This window comes from Apium graveolens, chromosome 3 (assembly GCF_009905375.1).
Source record: "Apium graveolens cultivar Ventura chromosome 3, ASM990537v1, whole genome shotgun sequence".
Classification (NCBI taxonomy): Eukaryota; Viridiplantae; Streptophyta; class Magnoliopsida; order Apiales; family Apiaceae; genus Apium; species Apium graveolens.
Window position 1 is genome coordinate 249,696,544 of NC_133649.1, and position 17,159 is coordinate 249,713,702.

Below are 17,159 nucleotides of genomic sequence, written 5' to 3' on the forward strand. Positions count from 1 at the left end.
ACGAGTCCCCGGGTTAGTGTTTGGGTAGGCCTTTTGGTTCTTGACACTTGAATTTTTTTATCATTTTTTCTTTGATTTATGGCCCCTAACCCCGGGGTGTTGTTGGATACAAGTCCCCGGGGTTGTGTTTGGGTAGGCCTTTTGGTTCTTGACACTTGGAAAATTTTTATCATTTTTCCTTTGATTTGTGGCCCTTAACCCCGGGGTGTTGTTGGATACAAGTCCTCGGGGTTGTGTTTGGGTAGGCCTTTTGGTTCTTGACACTTGGAAATTTTTTATCATTTTTCCTTTAATTTGTGGCCCCTAACGCCTGGGGTGTTGTTGGGTACAAGTCCCCGGGGTTGTGTTTGGGTAGGCCTTTTGGTTCTTGACACTTGGAGAAATTTTATCATTTTTCCTTTGATTTGTGGCCCCTAACCCCGGGGTGTTGTTGGATACAAGTCTTCAGGGATTGTGTTTGGGTAGGCCTTTTGGTTCTTGACACTTGGAAATTTTTTATCATTTTTCATTTGATTTGTGGCCCCTAACCCCGGGGTGTTGTTGGATATAATTCCCCGGGGTTGTGTTTGGGTAGGCCTGGGTGCAGATGTGACAGGTGGGTAGTACTTTAGCGCTTTTCCCGAAGTGTCAGGCGGCGGTTGAGCTTCTTGTATGAATATATGTGTGAGTGTATGTATATATACGAAACGTTGCAGTTTTTTGTTTTTTTTCTCAAAAGCCGTGCCTGTTAAATAATTATAGCAATGTAATCATTAACTGCAGCAGTTATTTTCTGGACGCTCCAGATTGTGCCACGTGTCTTCATTCGACGGACCCGATTGTGTGTCAGTTGAGTGGTTTACCTCTTCATTTGTGCCTTTAAATACTCCACCTTTGTCATTTCTTTTTTCTTTACGCAATTGCAAACACAAAAACTCTCTGCAACTTTTCTCCAAGGCGAATTTGGGAGCTTTTCTCTTTGAAGCCGCTTTATTTCTCCTGCTTTCTTGTAAGTTTTCAAACTTTTCTTCAGTTCTCTTCTCTTTCGTGATTGTTTAACGAATATTTGTATTGTAAGTTCTTAGAATGCATGCGTGTCCAAGCATCTGAATCAGTTTACTTTTGTTGTGTCGAGTTTTGGTGAATCGAACAAGTTGTTGTTTATTATTTGGATTTACAATTTTTGTTTGCATAGAAACACTTGATGTTTGTAGTGAATCTGGGTTCGTGTTTTGGTGTCTGTATTTGTACGAATAAGAGGTTTAATTTATGCAAAAATTTGGGCTTGTTCTTTATTTTTGTGACTGTTCATGACATGAGTTGTAGGCGTATATATGTATGTATAGGCTGTGTGATGTACTTTGGTGTTTTGACTTTGAGGTTAACTGTTTCTGAGTAGCTTTTGTGTTTCTTTCTTTTTCCTTTTCTTCCCGAAATGGCATAGACTCCGGGGTTATATGGTTAGGAGGGGTAGAAGGAAACAATTGGCTAACCTGAAATGTAGACCTGACCGTCCCCATTTTGGATTTCCCGAACATTCTTCGAGTGACTCTTCCCCGGAACCAGAAGATATGCCTCCCCATCGCCAAGCTGTAATTGAGGAGTTGCCTACCTTTCTTTTAAACCCCGGGCAGACATTGGGTAAGAGAGATGGGTCATGGGTAGACATAGATCATTACTTTGTTCAGACCCGTGAGAACAGTCCTCCCCACGATTACTACTTCAGGGACCTTACCACTGCTTACAGGCCCGGGGGCATAGAACCTTATGATGGGGCCCGTATGGATCAGCTTTTCTATAATGCTCCCGGGACTAGATATGTTCCAGCTCCCCGTCATCCCGACCTCTCTGAGTATACCTTTCAGCAGATAGATGATCTAGTGAAATCCGTCTTCCATTTCGGGGATGATATGGAGTGGAGGTGGCCCGAGCCTCATGAGAGGGTTTATCACTGCCCCGTTGGTGGTTGGGTAGGAATTCCTCTAGAGCATCTACGTAGCATGAGGCCCAACCTTCATCAGTTTACCAAGTCTCTGTGTCGTGATGTCTATGGGATACCTTTCACCCAGTTGGCCCCGAATTTTGTTAAGTGGGTTTCTTGGTTCCTTGCTTGCTGCCATGTAAAGAAGTATCTACCCATGTTTAAACTTTTCCACTACCTTTTTAAGATTAAGAAGTCCACCTTGCCTCCCCTTTTTGAGTTAACCTTTAATATAGATGGCTGTGGGCTTCCTCCCGATGCCAAAAAAGCACCTGTTTTTATGTTAAACTCGCTCCGGGGCTGGCACCAGGAGTTCATCTTCGTCCGGAGCTGGGACCTGGAGTTTATGCCTTTGTATAAAACTGCTTTAAAAAATAACAGGTTCCCATCCGAGCGGCTCGGTGGAGATGCCCTGGTGAAGATGTATGATTTTGTGGTTGCTCTTGGTGCCCAGTGGACCCGGGATACCTTTTTAGATAACCAAACATTTTTTAATGTTGGCTGTAAGTGCTTTACATTAGTAGTTTTTCCCTTGTACTTTTCTTGATGTATATCTTTTCCCTGTTGCTTCTTTTTTAAAACTGTTGTTCCTTGTGCAGGTCTTCCCTTCCTTAATCATTTCCATCACGCTATGTCGCAACAATTTAAGGATTTGGCCGGAAGGTTCAAGAAGATTGGTGGCGCTGTGCAGCTGAACTCGGGAAAGAAGACAGCTGGTGTGGGTAGTGGCTCTCATGCCCGGGATGCTGGTTCCTCGGGAAATAGTGTGAGGCAAAGTGCCCCGATGGTTACTACACCTGTTGTCCCAGAGCCCGAGGAGGTTGAGGTGCTGGAGTTGGAGGAGGAAGAGGTTGGGACTTTAAATCCTCGTAAGAGGAAGGCTGTGGAAGAAGTTTTTGGTGGTTCCGAAACCCCCCAACGTAGGAGGGTTTCTGCTTCGTGCCCTACCGAGGAGGAGAGCCAAAAGCTGGTGGAGGAGGATGCGTTGAAGAGCCTCTTAGCCCGGATGCACGTTGGATGATCGCCAGAATGAGATGTTTGAGAACTATGCCACCCCTGCTGACTTTGATTGTTATGTCAAGGAGGATCTGGATACCTTCCTCGATCATCTGGTTCGGGATGTTTCGGAGGTAAGACTGTTCCCTTATCATTTTCCTTCCTACCCTTGCATTAGTATTGAGTCATTTATTTTCAGGCCAATGCTCGGATCAGCGGCTGTTCCACCATTCTTCACAATTACCACATAAGGGAGGCCAAGAACAAGGCCGCGGTGAAAGAGCTGTCTAAGGAGAAGGAAACATTCACCAAGTACCGGGAGATGAAGGAGAGGGAGTCCTGTGAAGATAAAAAGGCTGTTGCGGAGGCGGTGAAGGCTCGGGAGGCTGCTGAGCAGTTGGTTGGATCCCTCCGGGCGGAGGTGGAGAACTTAAAGAAAGAGCTTGCTTCTAGGCCCCGGGCAGAGGAGGTCCTTGAGTCCTTCTGGGGTACTCTTACTTACTACGAGGAGCTCAACAACAAGATCTTTGAGAAGGTCAACATCTGCTGGGACATTGCTTCTGCTTATCTGGCTGAGAATCCGGGTGGTGACATGGACGGGTTCATAGAGTTGTACCTTGTAGAGGAGCTCCTTCGTGAAGAAGCCAAAGCTGCTGAAGTGGGTACCTCCGGGACCCAGCCGCCTCCTCCTCCCGAAAGGGTCCGCGAGAAGACTCCCCCCTGAGAACTGAAGAATGATGATCCAGGCTTCGTGCCTTGTAATTTTATTTTCCTAGTTTTCTGTTATTTCAGACTTAGCCCTTGTGGCTTTTAGACTTTGTTATTTGGATTTCGTTTGACTTTAGTTTGGATTTGTCCCGGGGCTTGGTTTGCCTTGGGAATGCATGTAAATATATTTCATTTTCGTATTTGGTTTTGCTTTCTTACATCGAAATTTTTCTAAGTACACGTGGTTCGTGTTACGGTCCCCGGGATGGGGGTTAAAATTTTAACTAAGTAAAGTTTTCCATGTACGAAATTTTAACTGAATAAAATTTTCTAAGTACACATGGTTTGTGTAATGGTCCCCAGGAAGGGGTTTGAAATTTTAATTGAATAAAATTTTCTAAGTATACATGGTTTGTGTAGTGGTCCCCGGGAAGGGGTTTAAAATTTTAATTGAATAAAATTTTCTAAGTACACATGGTTGTGTAATGGTCCCCGAGAAGGGGTTTAAAATTTTAATTGAATAAAATTTTCTAAGTACACATGGTTTGTGTAATGGTCCCCGGGAAGGGGTTTAAAATTTTAATTGAATAAAATTTTCTAAGTACACATGGTTTGTGTAATGGTCCCCGGGACGGGGTTTAAAATTTTAATTGAATAAAATTTTCTAAATACACATGGTTTGTGTAATGGTCCCCGGGAAGGGGTTTAAAATTTTAATTGAATAAAATTTTCTAAGTACATATGGTTTGTGTAATGGTCCCCGGGAAGGGGATTAAAATTTTAATTGAATAAAATTTTCTAACTACACATGGTTTGTGTAATGGTCCCCGGGACGGGGTTTAAAATTTTAATTGAATAAAATTTTCTAATATAACATAGCGACAGTGATCGAATGGCTGTAGAATAATCTTGAGCTATGGGGTGCTTAAGGTGGGGTTTTCATTTAAATCATAATAAATCAAAAATACATTCCGGGGAAAACGTTGAAGATTACATTAAGCTGTCATAGCCTAAAAGTATAGGAGATCCCAGAAATGTGCGCCCTACCTTTACTGGTAGAATTTCCTTAAGCGGGCTCCGTGCCAAGTGTTTGGGACTTCAGTTCCACCGAGATAGCTTAGCTTGTAGGTTCCTGGTCGGAGCACTTCTTTAACCCTATAGGGGCCTTGCCAGTTGGGCTGGAGTTTTCCTTGATTAGTTGGGTCCGAGGCCTCGGTGTGCCGGAGTACCAAGTCTCCCGTTTATACTCTCTGATTTTTTCCTTCTTTCCGAAGTAGAGTTTTGTCTTTTCTTTGTAGCCTTTCATCCTATTTTACTGCCTTGTCTCTTACCTCATCTAGGAACTCCAGGTTGGTCTTAAGTCCCTCAATATTTGAGATCTCGTCAAAGTTGATGACTTTATGGGAAGGGGACCCAGTTTCGATTGGTATGCGGGCTTCGGTACCGTATGCAAGCTTGAAGGGGGTCTCATTGGTTCCCGTTCTGGGGGTGGTTCTGTAGGACCACAGGACTTTCAGAAGCTCATCAGGCCAAGTTTTCTTGGACTCTTCTAATCTTTTTTCCAGGCCCCGAAGTATGGTTCTGTTAGTTACTTCGACCTGTCCATTCCCTTGAGGATGTGCGACCGATGCCCTTTTGTGCTTGATTCCGAGCTCTTTCTGATATGCCTCGAAGTCGGACCCGACTAACTGCGGGCCATTGTCGGAGACAAGAACTACCGGGATCCCGAACCTCATGACGATTGAATCCATAAACTTGATATAATCTTGTTGATTGATTGTCCTCATGGCCTTAGCTTCTGCCCACTTTGTCATGTAATCAATAGCTACCAGGACGTAGCGGAGGTCGCCTTTTTCTCGGGGAAAGGGGCCCATGATATCTATGCCCCAAACAGCAAATAGGATCGGAGATAATACCGATGTCGGCAGGCTGGGGCTTTGCCTGGGAATGTTGCTGAATTTCTGGCACTGGGGGCATTTCTTAACATAGGCGATGGAGTCGGAGTGAACTTTGGGCCAATAATATCCTTGCCTGATGATTTTATAAGCTAGAACTTTGGCCGCCAGGTGGTCTCCGCAGATGCCTTCATGAACTTCCCGGAGGCAATAATTTGCCTCATCCGGTTCCACACACTTCAGGGTGGGTGCTGAAAAGGATCTTCTGTATAACTGACCATCTTCCAGGAAGAAACGAGCAGCTTTGTGTTTTAAGTATCTAGCTTTGTTCTGGTTTTCCGGGAGCGTCCCATCCTTTAAGTAAGCTATGTATGGGGTCATCCAATGGTCCGTGCTCCCGATGCACAGGACCTCAGATCGATCTGTGCTGGGTGCCTTGAGTTCCTCGAAGTACACTGAACTAGCGAGGTCCGAAGTGTTTTGTATGAGCTTGGATAGCTCTTCTGCTTTGGAGTTCTCTTCTCTGTTGATCTGAAGTATGGTGATTTCGGGAGTGGCTTCCAGGATATTCCACACCATTTCCTGGTATTGTGCCAATGTTTGATCTTCCGCAATATACTCTCCACTATTTTACTTGACCATAATATGAGAGTCACTGTAGATGATCACCTTCGAAACGCCTAAAGATTTTTCCAATCTGAGTCCGGAGATGAGTGCCTCATATTCGGCCTGATTGTTCATTGCTTTGAAGGCAAAAGTTATTGCTTGTTGAATGGTAAAGCCTTCGGGCTGATTAGAATGAGGCCTACTACGGACCTTTCAGCCGTAGATGACCCATCCACATAGAGCTTCCAGAATTCCATTCCCGGGTTGGTTTCTTCTAGGGTTATCTCGTGGGAGGAGGGTAGTTGTTGCTCCGGGAAGGTGCATTCCATGACGAATTCTGCTAAGGCCTGGGCCTTTATCGCCGTGCATGGCACAAACTTGATGTTAAATTGGCTCAACTCAATGGCTCAGTTAACTAGCCTTTCGGAGGCGTCTGGCTTGTGGATGATCTTCCTGAGCTTTTGATCTGTGATCACTCTAATCTCTCGGCCTTGGAAGTATTGCCTCAGCTTCCTACTGGAGTGTACGAGGGCCAAGGCGAATTTTTCCAAGTTCGGGTACCGAGTCTCGGCGTCCTTGAGGACTTGGCTGATATAGTAGATGGGGCTTTGCATTCCTCCTTCCTCCCGGACGAGGGCCGAAGAGATGGCCTTGGGGCCGGCGGCGATGTAGAGGGATAAAGGCTCATCGGGCTTGGCTTTTATTAGCATCGGGGGGTTCATCAGGTGCCTCTTGATTTCATTAAAAGCTGTGTGGCATTCTGGGGTCCAGTCCACTAACTTCCTGTTCCGGGCACCTTTTAGTAACTCGAAGAATGGGAGACATCTTTCCGCCAGCTTCGAGATGAACCTGCGCAGGGCCGCTAGGCATCCAGCCAACTTTCGGATGTCCTTCTGAGTGTGAGGTATCTTCATTTCTATTATGGCAATGATTTTCTCCGGGTTTGCTTCTATTCCTCTTTCGCTGACCGGGAATCCCAGGAATTTTCCTGAAGGTACCCCGAATGCACATTTCTCCGGGTTCAGCTTCATGTTGTATCTCCTCAGGTTGTCAAAATACTCCTTGAGGTCTTTTATATGATCTGGGATCGTGAGTGACTTGGAGATCATGTCGTCTACATAAGATTCCATATTCCTCCTCAGTTGGCTTTTGAAAATTGTGTTCATCATTTTCTGGTAGGTGGTTCCGGCGTTGATGAGCCCGAAAGGCATCATGATGAAGGCATAGACTGCCCTATGAGTGATGAAGGCTGTTTTGGCGATGTCTTCATGATTCATGTGGACCTGGTTAAATCCTGAAAAAGCATCCATAAAGCTGAGCATGGTGTAGCCCGAAGTTGCGTCGATTAGCTGATCAATGTTTTGGAGGGGATAGGAATCTTTGGGGCATGCAGCGTTGAGGCTCGTGTAGTCGACACACATTCTCCACTTTCCATTCGGTTTCTTGACTAGCACCACGTTGGCGAGCCAGTCAGGATACTTGATTTCGTAGATGATGTCGTGTAATATCCGGGATATATCGTGTAATTATTTTTGTTAATAAATAATTAATATATGTGTTTAGTATCCATTCTGTGAATTAATTGTTAAGTGTTAAATGTGTTTGGATGTTTAAAAATATTATTAATTGAGTATTTTAATTTTTATATGTCCAAAACAAAATATTGATAATTGTCATATCTTCCTAATTATTTTTATGTTGATTTATGGATTTATAAGGATCATATGAAATTTATAAAATCTTTTTCCGAGTATTTAAAATCTATTTTATAAAAACGGGAACCAACCGACGTCATCCGTTGTTACATTTTTGGAACCCGAAACTCTTCCGAGAACTCCTTCCTAACCTAATTGTAATATTCCAAGCATATTCCATGTTTCGACTTTTTCGATCCGACGTACGGTTTGTCCTGCGCGGGTCCCGGCGCAACATTTTCGATACAATATTCGTTTTGTTAAATCAATAAAACTCGTATTTTCGATAAACGGGAGCTTTTTATTAAACTATCCCAATTATCACCTCGTAGTACGTGTAACCACGCGCTGAGACCAAGACTGCAGTACAAATTGTACTAATTTGGATAACTGTCCCGAAAACCGATACCGGTTGTATCAGTTTTTACTAATAAACGTACCGTTTTATATCCGGAATGATCCAACGGGATACTAATTTTCCGTAATTATAAATAGCCTTTTCCCGTATTTTATTTCGTATCAAAATCATTTGCAGACAGATCATTATATAATTTTCAGAGAAAATCCTTATATTCATAAACATAGGTTTTAAGGTGTTCTTTCAATTTCTTCAAGTTTCAGGACTGCAGAAATCAAGGTTATTTTTCTATATTTTTATTTAATTTCGAATTATTTTTATTAAAAATATGTAATTTTTGTTCGGATGATTGTTTGTATGATTTGATGATTGCATGTTGTAGAGCTTATTTTCCTGATGATTTTCATATGTCATACGTCTTATTTGGAGTTCAATAACATGCTCAAAAGTGGGTTTAATTCTCGAATTTTAAAATTAGGGTTTATAACCCGTATGAATGTTTTCAATTGAAATTTGGGCCTTTTTGATTTAGGGGTTATTAGCTGTTGATTTATAGTGGATTATGTTCCTTATGAAATTTACAATCGATTGGTATATAGCTCGTTAACAGAGGATGCTTGAATCGTAGGGAGTTGTCTTTTTAAATTTTCGATGTTTCGCCGGAAACCGGCGATGTTCTTGGCCAATTTTCGGCCAAGTTTGGGGTTATTGATGTGTTTTGATTGCACGAATAGATTCCTGATGTTGTTTAGTGTAAATCTGGAGCAGATGGTGAGGTGAGGGTGCCAGAATCGAATTCTCCGGCCACCCCTGTATTTTCCGGCGAAGGGGGGGGGGTATAAATTGTAGTTTGGTACCTGGACTTTTAGGGACGATAAAGTTTGGTCCCTGAAGTTTCCAGATGATAGGGATAACTAAATCCTGATTACATAATTAAGTGTTACAGTTTGAGCTGCAAGGCCCAATAAGAAGATATATGACATTCAGACCAGAAATGTTAACATGTTAATCAGGCCTGATGGACCAGATCAGGCCTGATGGAACAAAGAAGGCCCAAAAACCCTGGTTATTTATTAAAGGCCCAAAAACCCTGGTTATTTATTAATTTCGTAATTAATAAATAAGGGAGAAAAAACAGCTATTAAGATAAGTCCTAGTGAGGATATAAATCCCTTTAGATTGGCCTCCAAGGAACCTCATGGGATAAGGAATCAGCTTCTTACTCCCTAGGACTCCTAAGTCTATCCTAATTCAGAGACTTGACCACCAAGTCTCCTATACCAAGTCCAATTCAAGGACTCCCACATCTATATAAGGGGTCTCACCCCACACACCAAGAACTACATTTTTTGACTTGATCCTTGGCAATCAGCAAGGTACGTAGGCATCTTGTTAAAGCTGATTGAGTCACGAAACACAAGAGCAGTCAAAATCGAGCCTTGAAGCTCACGTTCCTTAGTACTAAATACAGTAATTATATATACTGGTTTTTAATCCATAACATTTGGCGCCGTTTGTGGGACAGCACAACAACAACCATGGCAAGAACACGGAGAACAACTAGCGCTCTGGAGGAGGGAACACCGTCAGGGACAACCCATGTGATTTCGTCAACCGTGGAGATTCCTCCCCACTCAACTTATGCATCTACTCAAGCGGAAGCCCAGATGGGGGCAACTCAACCTCAACCACAAGGGACGACTCCCCCAAATATTCAGGGTACGAATCCTCAAGTTCAACAAGTACATATACCTGTAAATTCTCGACCTGTAGGGTATGAATATTCGACTGTTGTTACTACTAACCCTCCTTATGGGATGCCCCTTTACCCCGAGGTTGGAGGAAGTGGACGTGCTGGGCGAAGTGAAATACGAGGGCAATCGCCCCCCTATATACGAGGTTTGGCTCCTATCCCCGAGGATCGGGAATTTTCTGGTCCTTACAGCGAGAGAGACTCCGAATCTTCGGATGATGAAGTGACCCCAAGAAGGAGGCGTCCTGGCAAAGAGTCGATGCCCGATGGAAGACAACGCCCTCAAAGCACCCAAGGGGCGAATCCCCAAGAAGTGCAGGAAAGGATCAGGGCTCATGAGGCTGAGATCCAAAGGCTGAGGCGCGACTTGGAAGCTCACCAGGCCACCAGACCCCAGATACCTCCTAGGGGGAGAAATCCTCCTCCTGTCATACACCTGGATGGTCCGGTACGGAGAAGGGCTGTCGTCCCAAGAACTGATCCAAGCAATCTCCTTCCCCTTGGAGATCCTGATAATCCAACTCCACCTTTCACAGAAGAGATAATGAATGCCCATATCTCAAGGAAATTCAAGATGCCCACTATCAAAGCCTATGATGGCACGGGAGACCCCGCTAATCATGTTAGGACATTCTCTAATGCACTACTGCTGCAACCCGTGAATGATGCTATAAAGTGTCGGGCCTTCCCTCAAACCCTATCGGGTATGGCTCAAAGATGGTATAGTCGCTTGCCCCCAAACTCTATTGGATCGTTCAGAGAGTTAAGTCAGGCTTTTATTAAGCAGTTCATCAGTGGGAGAGTCCATGAGAAAAGTTCAGCATCTCTTATGAGTATTGTGCAGGGAGCTAAGGAATCTTTGAGAGATTACCTGAATCGTTTTATAAAGGAGGCTTTAAAAGTCCCAGACCTTGATGATAAGGTAGCCATGATAGCACTGCAACAAGGAACTAGGGATGAGTTTTTCAAGATGTCCTTGGCCAAACGTCCCACTGAAAGCATGGTGCAGCTCCAAGAGAGGGCAGGAAAGTATATCAAGTTGAAGAAAGTATGAGGAAGACCGTAGTAAGTAATGAGCCCACTGGAGGCAAGAAGCGAAAAACTGATCTGGAGTATATCGCTAAGGACAAGTATCCTAGAACCGAACAAAACCCTAATTCAACCCCCAAGAAGGGAGGACCTGGGCAAAAGTTCACCGAATACGCTAATCTGAATGCTCCTAGAAGCCAGATCTTGATGGAAATCGAGAAGGATCGAGATATTCGTTGGCCTAAGCCCTTGAAGGCTGATCCCGCCAAGCTAGATAAGAGCAAGTATTACATATTCCACAAAGATGTTGGCCATGACACCGATGAGTGTAGGCAATTGAAAGACGAAATTGAGTTTTTGATTCGAAAAGGAAGATTGAACAAGTATACTGGAGAAGGAGGGGACAGGAATAATAATGGAAGGAAGAACTTTGAAGATCGTAGGAGGGACCAAGACGATCAGGGGCGGAATCTCCAACCTAGAGGGCCAGTTATAAATGCAATTTTTGGAGGGTCGCGACCTCGAGGGCCTGTGATAAACACGATCTTTGGAGGTCCAACTGCTGCTGGATTGTCCAAAAATTCTAGAAAGGACATATACTAGAGAGGTTATGCATATTGTTGGAGAAGCCCCGAAGAGGGCCAGGACAAAATTAACATTGGCATTTGATGATTCTGACCTAGAGGGTGTAAAGTTTCCTCATGACGACCCGCTGGTCATAACACCAATAATAGGAAATAGCCCGGTTAAGAGGGTCCTTGTGGATAATGGTGCTTCTGTGGATATATTGCTCCACGACGCCTTTCTAAGGATGGGGTATAACGACTCCCAGTTGACACCAACCGACATGTCGATATATGGATTTGCTGGAGTAGAATGTCCTGTGGAAGGGATAATCAAATTGCCGACCACCATAGGTACGGAACCAAGACAAGCAACGCAGATGTTGGATTTCGTGGTGGTAAAGGCTAGTTCAACTTATAATGCTATCATAGGGAGAACAGGGATACATGCCTTCAAGGCAGTCCCCTTTTCCTACCATTCAGTTATGAAGTTTCTTACCCGAAACGGGATTGGAGAAGAGAGAGGAGATCAAAAAATGGCTAAAAGCTGTTATGTGGCCTCTTTGAGGGCAGATGGAGTCGGGGGGTAGGTTCTTCCTATTGAAGATATGGATGTCCGAGAAAATGACGAAAAGAGAGGAAAGCCAGCAGAAGACTTGGTTTCCGTTCCTTTAGACCCCGAGAATCCTGAGAGGATGACTTTCATTGGAGCTACATTAGAGGAGCCCCTTAGAGGGAAGTTGGTGAAATTTTTGCAAGAAAATAGTGATGTGTTTGCATGGTTAGCAGCTGATATGCCAGGCATAGACCCGGAGTTGATTACTCACAAGTTAAACGTGGATCCAAGCCGGAAGACAGTGAAACAAAAAAAAGAAATTTTGCCCCGGAAAGACAAGAGGCTATAAAACAGGAAGTAGAAAAGCTCTTAGAGGCTGGTTTCATTGAGGAGATCCAATTCCCGGAGTGGTTAGCAAACCCTGTAATGGTGAAGAAGGCTAATGGAAAGTGGAGGATGTGTATAGACTTTACTGATCTGAATGATGCATGCCCTAAAGACTGTTTTCCGTTGCCAAAGATTGATATTTTGATTGATGCCATTGCTGGGCATGAGATGCTGAGTTTCATGGATGGATTAAGCGGATACAACCAGATCAAAATGCATAAGGATGACATTCCAAAGGTATCATTCATCACTGACTTTGGTGTTTATTGTTATCTTGTTATGGCGTTTGGTCTCAAGAATGCAGGAGCCACCTATCAAAGGTTGGTGAATAAAATTTTTAAGGACTTTATTGGAAAGACTATGGAAGTCTATGTTGATGACATGTTAGTCAAGAGTCTAGTAAGGACTGATCATATAACCCATTTGAGGGAAGCTTTTGAGGTCCTGAGGTACCACAAGATGATGTTGAATCCTACGAAGTGTGCTTTCGGAGTAGGATCTGGAAAATTCTTGGGATTGATGGTCTCAAAGAGATGAATTGAGGCTAACCCCGATAAAATAAAGGCAATCCTGGACATGGAACCACCAAAAACTATCAAGGATGTTCAGAAGCTCACAGGAAGGGTCGCTGCGCTAGGACGATTCATCTCCAAGTCAGGAGACAAGTGCTTGTCATTCTTCAAGTCACTAAAGAACATCAAAGACTTTGTATGGAATGAGGAAAACCAGAAGGCATTCGAAGAGTTAAAGAAGTATATGGCTCAGGCCCCGTTGTTGGCCAAACCATCTTTGAATGAAGTTTTATTCTTGTACTTGGCTGTTTCAGAGGGCGCCTTGAGCGCAGTGTTGGTTAAGGAGGAGCTAAAAGTCCAGAAACCCGTATATTATGTCAGCAAAATTCTGCATGGTGCTGAATTGAATTATTCAACTATTGAGAAATTTGCTCTAGCCTTGGTAATGGCTTCGAGAAAACTGTGTCCTTACTCTCAGGCTCATCAGATTGAGGTGCTAACGAATCAGCCACTGAGAAATATCATTCACAGTCCAAAGGCAAGTGGGAGATTGATTAAGTGGGCAATAGAGTTGGGAGAGTTCGATCTCAAGTATAAGCCACGTACGGCCATAAAAGCCCAGGCACTAGCTGACTTCATGGTGGAATGTACCATACCCAACCAAGAAGTCGGGGGGCAGGAAGATACCATACCTCAAGACAAGGGAGTCGATAATGGGGACAAAGAGAAGGATGATAAGGAGAAAGAATATTGGGTTCTCTATTTTGATGGAGCATCAAAAACAAATTCTAGTGGAGCAGGGTTGGTTTTGCAAAGCCCTGATGGGTTCTTAATTGAGTATGCTATGAAGCTAGACTTCCCAACCACAAACAATGAGGCAGAATATGAAGCCCTGATAGCTGGCCTTCGTCTAGCTGGGACACTTAGAGTCAAAAACTTAAAGGTCCGTGGAGACTCGAAGCTGATCATATCCCAGGTAAAGGGAGAATTTGAGGCAAGGGATGATACGATGGCTAAGTATGTCCGCCTAGTAAGGGCTGTGATGACCCAATTTAATGAATGCCATGTTGAACACATTCCAAGGGAAGAAAATGCTAAGGCATATGCGCTATCAAAGTTTGCTTCATCTGAGATAGAAGAAAGTTGAGGAAGTGTGTACTTCCATGTTTAGAAAACACGAAGCATAGATGTTAAGCTTGTGGCTCCCATAGGCCTGGGGACGTCATGGATTGATCCCATCAAGGCTCACATTCAAACCGGTTGGTTGCCAAGTGATGCAACTGAAGCACGGAAGTTAACTGTTTGAGCACTAAGGTACTCTTTGATAGATGGGATTCTTTACAAAAGATCTTTCGTGGTTCCTTACTTGAGGTGTCTCAGGCCCGATGAGGCACGCTTGGCTCTTGAAGAAGTGCATGAAGGTATTTGTGGACAACACTTGGGGGGCAGGGCCTTGGCTCATAAGATAACTCGTCTAGGCTTTTATTGGCCAGAAATAATGGTTGATGCCAAAGAATATGTGAAGAAGTGTGACCGCTGTCAGAAGCATGCACCTGTTGTTAGACAACCTCCCGAGATGCTGACATCTATCAACTCGCCCATTCCCTTTGCTATGTGGGGGATGGATATTCTGGGGCCTTTCCCCATGGCCACGACACAAAAGAAGTTTCTGATTATAGCTATTGACTATTTCACCAAGTGGATTGAAGCCAAACCCTTGGCCAAGATCACAACTAAGCAGGTTGCACAATTCCTGTGGGAAAACATTATGTGCCGATATGGAATTCCCCGTATCCTCGTCACTGACAATGGAACACAATTCAACAATGAGGAATTCAAGAAGTATTGTGAAGAAAATGAAATTGAGTTACGGTTCACCTCTGTGGCTCACCCACAAGCCAATGGGTAAGCGGAAGTAGCAAATCGAATAATCCTGGATGGACTAAAGAAGAGGATCGAGAAGTCGAGAAAAAATTGGGTGGATGAGATACTTCCCATATTATGGGCCTATAGGACTACCTGTAGAGTCACGACAGGAGCAACTCCTTTCATGTTGGCATATGGGGCAGAAGCAGTAGTTCCCGTGGAGATATCACATTCCTCCCCAAGGATTTAGGCTTTCAATACTGAGGAAAATGAGGAAGGACAAAGGTTAGCTCTGGACTTAATCGACGAAGTGCGAGATGGGGCACATGCAAAGATAGTAGAGTATCAGAAGAAGGCTTCATTCTACTACAACCTAAGGGTTAAAGAAAGATTTTTCAAACAAGGTGACCTGGTCTTGAGGAAGATAGAAGCTTCTGGTGTAGGACAGAAAGGGAAGCTTTCCCCGAATTGGGAAGGGCCGTACAAAGTCAAGAGTGTTCAAGGTAGAGGAACCTACAAGCTAGAGACTATGGATGGTTTTGAAGTCCCGGGAACTTGGCATGCACAAAACCTAAAGGTTTACTATGTGTAGGGCAGTTGGATACGATTCTCACTTGTCAAGATGGCGAGTAGGTTGAAAAGCACCTTGAAGCTTTGCTTGCTTAGGATTTATATGTTCTAGTTTTATTACGAAGTTTATTAAGACTTGTGTAAGGGACAAATCCCAGACAATTTTATGAAATTCATGAGTTCTTCAAAGTACGTTTATGGCCTAACAAATAAAAACCAAATGCATGAATGCAAGCATAAAAGGTGATAAACAAAATAGATCGGATAAATATTACAAGAAGTTCGATAAATAAAGTCTCGAAAAAGAAAACAAGCCACGCAGGGCCGAAAAAGCTCTAAGGAGCTGAGGTTCCCTCGACATCCATATCATCGTTCTCTCCGCTCTCGCTGGATGTCCCTGTCGTCTCGGAGGAGGAGGAAGAGCTATCGTCCTCAGCAGGTCTGGAAGAAGACTCGGGAGGAGGAAGGAGTGGATCCTGAGGAACATGATCCGAGACAACTACTCGAGTACGAAACCTCTGTAGCAAAGCCTCGTCATCAGGGCAGAGATGATCCGCCGGGTTAATATCAGGACAAGCCTCGTTCACGGTCCCAAGGGCCGTGTCCCAACCAGTCCTAAAAAACCCGGGAAAGACTCAATCATCCGTAATCCTCATAGATTGGGCAAACTCCTCCGAGTCCAGATAGTTGTCTATAGCTTTATCCTTCTCCGCCCGAAGTACCACCAGCTCGGCGTTAGACTCTCTGAGTTCTTCCTCCTTGCGCTTGAGCTTCTTCTCCAGGGTAGCATACTTCTTCTTTGCCTCCTGAGGGCATTATCGGCCTTATCAGAAGCCCGCTTCCATGACTCGGCTTGCCTCACAGTGCCTTGAAAATAGGCATTAGACTGAAACAAAGCAATCAACAAAGTATAAGGCAAGAAAATGCTACAAGAATGAAAGATAAGTTCAAAAGAGAGAAGGCATACCGAAGCCAGAGATTGGGCTCCCATGAGCTTAATCCTCTCAAGGTCAGGGGTGGCCACCACGTCAGTAAGGAAAAAAGGAAAAAGGGGGAAGAAATTAAGGATAAATCCCAGAAAATTAGGAAAAAATCCAGAAATTAAGGATAAATCCCAGAAAATTAGGGAAAAATCCAGAAATTAAGGATAAATCCCAGAAAATTAGGGGGAAATCCAGAAATTAAGGATAAATCCCAGAAAATTAGGGAAAAATCTAGAAATTAAGGATAGATCCCAGAAAATTAGGGAAAAATCCAGAAAATTAAGGATAAATCCCAGAAAATTAGGGAAAATCCAGAAATTAAGGATAAATCCCAGTAAATTAGGGAAAAATCCAGAAATTAAGGATAAATCCCAGAAAAATAGGGAAAAATCCAGAAAATTAAGGATAAATCCCAGAAAATTAGGGAAAAATCCAGAAAATTAAGGATAAATCCCAGAAAATTAGGGAAAAATCCAGAAATTAAGGATAAATCCCAGAAAATTAGGGGAAAATCCAGAAATTAAGGGAAAAATCTAGATAATTAGGGAAAAGTTCTTGGAAATTAAGATAATTCCTGAATTAAAGGAGAAATCGTTGTAAATGTGTAGGTCGCTCCACACTTTACGCAAAAATGAAACCCTGTAAGGGAATGAATAGACTTAACTTCTGCGAAACCTAATAAATGTTTCCCAAAAGTTGGGGGGCAAATGATAGGGATAAATA

The 17,159-nt window shown here is 43.6% G+C and overlaps 1 protein-coding gene across 1 annotated transcript in view; it reads right to left on the bottom strand.

Annotated features, from left to right (window-relative positions):
* Window positions 1-6,572: 6,572 nt before the first annotated feature.
* The window catches only part of LOC141714939 (uncharacterized), a 40,085-nt gene continuing 29,498 nt past the window's right edge, over window positions 6,573-17,159 (bottom strand). Inside the window, exon 2 of the mRNA XM_074518432.1 lies at window positions 6,573-7,459. Coding sequence (XP_074374533.1) covers window positions 6,573-7,459 — 887 coding nt within the window. The remainder of the gene's footprint in view (window positions 7,460-17,159) is intronic.